The following is a 6,000-nucleotide window of genomic DNA, read 5'->3' as shown; positions in this document are numbered from 1 at the left end:
ATGCATTTTCAAAATACACCTGAATGGAGTTGGGTGGAAAACTATTTTGAAGTTGGCAGATAATTTCCTTCTGATTGGCAGTTGGCAGTTCTCAGCACCTTGGCTTCCAACGTACAATTCAATTTGGATATACCAATCACTTTATAATGGCAAATAATTGGTATTTACTTACTGGGATGGTGAATGTAGCATTTGCATTGGTAGGGGTCTTTTTTTCAAATATACAACTTTGAAATACCATGAACAAAGGATCAAAATAGTGCCAAAAAATAGCATGCTCAAACTTAAATTTGATTGTGTACCAGGTCTTTCTAGTTGGGAAACTGGACAATTAACAAATGATGACAGAGAAGGATCATGAGTTTATTTTATTGTGAACAGTAACATCCTTTCCAGTACAGTAGCTATACTTTTTTTTACATCCAGTTCCACAACAAATGTTCCAAAATACTCAAATTCAACTTGTTTTGAGTAATTAATGTCACATTCAACAAAAATTGATCAACTATTCACAAGCCATAAAAACAGAGTGAATATTTGTAGATGCTCTGTTGGCTGTTATTGCTTGGAAAAAGCTGCATCTTTGGATTCCTCTAAATGGATATCCATGGATATGCCTGAGTCAATCTGCACTGCTACACAAGTCAGTAAAATGTTGGAAACACAATAGAGAACACTATCACTGCAGCAAAGGATCTGAGCCCACTAGAAAACATGTGTCACACCAAAATAAATTCTCTTTCAAGTATTAGCTTTTAATCTAATTTTCTGGTCTATATATTGCACCATATTAATTCCAAATCTGACTTTATAATAGATATTCAGTTTGTACCACAATGCAAAAATTATCACTGGCCTCAAGAATGCTGCCTATGTACAACTATGTTGTATCGTCAGAAAATAGGATATATATTTCATTTAGCTCACCAGCAGAATGAAATTTGTGAAAGAATTGTACACGTTTGTATGCTAATATATTTTTAAATTATTTAAAAACCAGGGTTATTATTACTAACTTTATCTAATATTGTAAACTTGAAATGTCAAACTACATTCTGTAGCTTGGGATTGCTGCTAGACTGAAGGTGATTCAAACATACAGTCTAATTTAAAAGTATTTCCCCAGTCTGTCAGCCATGATCTCACAGGAAAAAAAACATCTATTTCCTAAACACCTTTTGAAATTCTGCAGGATCACAACTCCAAGGTGATATCCAGTTCTGAAATACTGCATCACTATTCTCGGTAAACCAAAACATTTCAGGAAATTACTTGCAATAGCAGAGGACGAGTGGGTGGATGTTCAGATAAATAGTTATAATCAAAGACATCCATCCTGAAAGTATTTTGTAAAAATCAATGACTATATGATATTATTAGTTGCACCACATTGTGTTTAAGCCTCCCAGTGCTACCACGGACAACCTTTTTTTTGCTAACTAGATTCTTGGTACAAATAGATGTTTAAATCTCTTCAAATAATTGTACTATTACATGGTAAGGTGTGAAACTGGGTGACAAGGAAGAATAAGAGTCAGCTCAGTGTAGCAGCAAAGTTGAAATGACAGGAAAAGCTTGTTAAAAGGTCTTTACATAATTTTGAACAAGGGCACCTTGTATAAAACTGACTTTGCACTGAATGTCAGGTTCACAGCAACACAAATTTATTTAGGAACTGTGATCTTACAAACTTGATCAAATGATCTTCACAAGTAAAATTGGAAATAACTGACAGGACTTCATGAGTAAATATCGCCAAATGTTAAAGAGGAGACTTCATAGTTATTGACTGCTCCCAAAACCACACAATGTAGCAACAATCATTTCTACTTGCCCTTCAGTGCAATTTCATTTGGCTAAAATGGTCTGTTACCTTGTTTATTTTTTGCTTCATGAACTCTGCTTTTGATTCCTGGTACGCTACTCAATATCATGCAATATTTAATAGGCATAATCAGTCATTCTACTAAAAAGTCTTACTGTAAATCTCTTTTGTTGATCTCATGGTTGATACCCTTGTTGACAGCACAGAGATGCTAATGCAGTACTATCATATATGCAAGTGATTACAACCATCCTGATACTCCGATTATATTCAAATGATGCATTTATGTAACCTTTACTGTCACTGTTCTGCCTTAAGCTGGTGGCTAAATCTCTAGTTCTTGTCTTTAATGCCCTCTTACTGATAATTCTATATTTGCTACTGTGTCTTCAATTGTCACTTAATTAAGATTTAAAAACTGGTACACAGAACAGGTCTAACACTATAAAAGCAAAACATTTGCAGATTCTGGAAATCAAGTAAATTAAAGCTAAAAATGCCCAGCACATCTGCAGAGATAAAGAATTATCAAGTCAATAATTTTTCATCAGAACTCAGATCTTCTAATGCTTTTGAATTATGCGGTCCTTAGATGCGAAATATTTAAGTTATATATGCTCACAAAAGAGGGCAAACAGAAAATCTTTTTAATAGGGTCAAATTTTTGTGCTTTTTCTTCACAATTCCTTTATTACTTTAACAAAAATATCTATAAGCATTAATTGCTCTAATAGAATTTAGTAGTGCAAAGGAATGTTTTATAAAATTTTACAGTTTTTCTGGATAAACTCAAACTCTTGCTTTCTTTCAGACTATTTTACAATCAGGCTTTCCACAAGTTCTCTGAATAAATGCATCATCTGGTCTTTCATCCTATCAATGGTTTCTCTATCTGCTCTGATTTAGCAGCGCTGTGCAAACATACTCATCGGAATTTTGAAAACATGCTTAACTGCACAAGTCATTGTTTCAGGTAACTACAGAACCAAATTCACTCAAAGTCACTTCTACAAGATTTAATAAATGAATTCACTGCAGGTTGGCATATCAACATTACAGAGTAGTTTGAGACCAAAAAAAAAGTTTCCATCATTTTACTACCAGATGTATGAGCACAAAAATTCAAAACTACAAAATTTGTGTACAAGGTAAAAACATGGTACGGATTTCAATTATAAGGCTCTATCACAAAAGAAATTTGATTCATATTATACAGTGTTATTTCACTGTTTTGTACATTAGTGTCTTGTAGATTTCCAATCTTGTGTGTGAAGTGTCTATGGACAATATTTAAAACACCACTTAGGTAGCTGAACCTTTAACAGGCAGAAATATGTAGAACAACTATATAGCTTTGTACTCTCCTAATCACAAAGAGTTCATTTAAAAAAAATGATCTCTTATGAAAGTTTCTCCAATTCCCAGCAGAACGAATACGGTCACTTATGTTTTTCGGTCACATCTTCCTTCCTTTGGATCAGTATTCCATTTCTCAGAGTTTTGCAGCCATGAAATTGATGTGAGGCTTTGCCAATGGAAAGAGTGGTAAATTGCGTTTGAATGTGGTCATATCCTCAATTATGCTTGGCTAGAAGACAAAATATAGTTTATTAGGTTAATAATTAAAAGAGTTAAGTCCACCACGAGGATGTCTGTGCGGTTTCAATAGCTGCAGTAAGTCAAAACCAATCCTAAAATGTCTTGCCTTTTCTATATAACCCGGAGTCTATCTTCATTTCCTTTGACTTATCAGATTTTCTCTTAAAAGTCATGATGATCCCTACTTCAACTGCTGAGCTGGAGCATTACAAGCTATACCAACCATCAACATGAGCTTTCTTTTCTCAGAATATCCTCAACCTCGAAAATAGCTCAGGTTAATAAATTTGTTTTGAATGAGGCAAAACAAATGTCTTTCAAACAATCTGCAGTTTATACGGCTATTTAATTCTTACCACAGTGAGGAAGTAGGTGGAATATGCATGTTTTTGACCAAAACACAAAAAAAAGGTTTCGCAAACATTGGTTCATGAGGCTACATCTTCTATTGCTGTACCTATTTCAATTATATAGATTAGAAATTTCCAGAGAATAAACATTAGTCTAATTTGTAATTTTCCAGTATTTCATAATTTTCCTTTTGTAAATACTGGTGGCAAGCAATTAGTTAATAAGTTTATTTCCTAATTTTCAATATCAATACCATTGTTACTAATTTTCAAAGGGTTCATCTTACTCCTAATCATTCTCTTTTTCTTGTTTCTAAGAAGTGACAGTAGGTTTTAGGATCCGAAACTATGGCCACATTCTTCTGGCAAATCCCCAGCTACATTCTGCTGATAGACTTGGTACACAAGTCCAAAACTGAACAACAGCATCTCAAGACTCCCCTGCTGATACAGTGGGAGATCTCTTGGATCTCGTGTCAGTCACATGAATATTGGTGCAGAATTCATGAACTCTTATTTGAATAGGGATAGCAAGGCATTAAGTATAAAGGCAAATTACCTTTATTAACATCTTTAATTATTTAAAAGGGGTCACAACTTGAGATGCATTATTTTTAAAGTTATTTAATTTGTTTTAAAATTATTTTAATTTTTTTTATTGTTCTTAAACATCAAGGACAAAAAGGTGTTAAAAAAAGATAACTGTTCCAACATGTAACTGTAGTCATGGTTTGTTTTCACTCTCTGATGTCATGAAAATACATTGTCTAGGGTCTTTCCCTTCGTTTTTCCACTCAGCTCCAGGGTAATCTCAACCCACAAGACTGGCCTCACAAAGCAGGAGAAAGCAAGTAGGGGAGAGCTAGGCACGTGGCAAATGTTGGGAACAGGCCCCAATCGGAAAAGTACAGGCCAAAAAGTGGTGATGGATTGCTGTATTGTCAAAGGTCTCATATGAGACGTTAACCTGAAGCACCATCTGCTTCAGAAGTTTTTTTTGAAAAGGATGCTATGATACAATTTCAAAGAGAGTGGCCATTAACTCCAGTGCACAGTTGATATTTATCTGTCACTGAACATGACAAAAGCACATATGCAAAAATAGGTTGTTACACTTACTATCTTACATGAGATTCTACAGATCAAAATTGCTTGAATGCTGTAATCAAAGGGAATGCAACATCAAAACTGTCCACACACAAGGGAAATGTGGCAACAGCTAACCAAATTAAATAACATTTGGGAAGAAGCTACACTGAGAATTAAAAAGTGCATTTTAGGGGGTTAGAATTTGGTGGAAATTATATTATTTCATTTGTGCATCATTTAAGACTTATTAAAGAAGTATTTACAAATAAAACAGAATAGTTACACATTTTTAAAAACCAGATAATTTCAAAATAATTTAATAATGAAACTGATACGATAAAAATAGCAGGGAGAGGGTAAAATAAAATGCATAGGAAAGACGAAATAGACAACTGTCAGAACAGGCAAAGATCAAAAAACTTGCAAACAGCAGGAAGAATTTTGACCTACATATAAGCAAAAAATTTAAAAAATTGAGAGCCCATTACTTACTTAAATACGTCAGAGCAAAGAACATAGATAAGAATTTGGCTCTAAATCACATGAATGTGAGAAGGAGTAGTGGGGATTTGTGGAGGACAGTGATGGGTACCTATATAATAGAGGAGCTCAAGGGGGGTTAAAACGAAGTTGAATGCCTTGGTCAAGTGTACTAGTCGAGTCGATCAAGAGGATTAAATATCTTCTTGATACTTTTCAAAGCAAATTGCAGTTAAGGAAAATTCAATAAAATGGATAGCAAATGTCACTAACTTAATAAAGAAAGCAACATGAGCTCTTGAATTAGTGAGTGGTACATAAATAAAAGGAGATGTATTGAGGACCTGGAGAGCAATCATGTAGAAAGGCATGAGCCAAATAAGGAGCACTAACACAAGTTTAGAAAGCAGATAACAACTTGAGATCGGGTAACAGCTGGAGGTGTTTCAGCAGACCCAAGGGTTTTTGTTTCAATAAACTGACAGGTCTTCCAGCAGCAGTTGATAATTGTACTAGTATGTATCCTTCACAACAGCTTGTAAAGCAAGTGCTACAACGTCATGAAACATTGGTCGAACATCAGCTGGAACACTGCACCCACTGGTCAATATTAGATACTAGTGGAAAGATGTGATAGTTCTGGACAAGGTGCAGAGA

The 6,000-nt window shown here is 34.5% G+C and overlaps 1 protein-coding gene across 2 annotated transcripts in view; it reads right to left on the bottom strand.

Moving 5' to 3' along the window:
• Positions 1–2,895: 2,895 nt before the first annotated feature.
• Positions 2,896–6,000, bottom strand: part of ide (insulin-degrading enzyme) — a 114,690-nt gene continuing 111,585 nt past the window's right edge. For both annotated transcript variants that reach the window (XM_063071724.1, XM_063071723.1), the window contains exon 25: positions 2,896–3,413. In XM_063071724.1, coding sequence (XP_062927794.1) covers positions 3,318–3,413 — 96 coding nt within the window. In that variant the 3' untranslated portion in view covers positions 2,896–3,317. The remainder of the gene's footprint in view (positions 3,414–6,000) is intronic.

This window comes from Mobula hypostoma, chromosome 19, assembly GCF_963921235.1.
Source record: "Mobula hypostoma chromosome 19, sMobHyp1.1, whole genome shotgun sequence".
NCBI classification, from domain to species: domain Eukaryota; kingdom Metazoa; phylum Chordata; class Chondrichthyes; order Myliobatiformes; family Myliobatidae; genus Mobula; species Mobula hypostoma.
The sequence above is the reverse complement of the archived record's forward strand: the minus strand, read 5'-3'. Positions and strand labels throughout refer to the sequence as shown.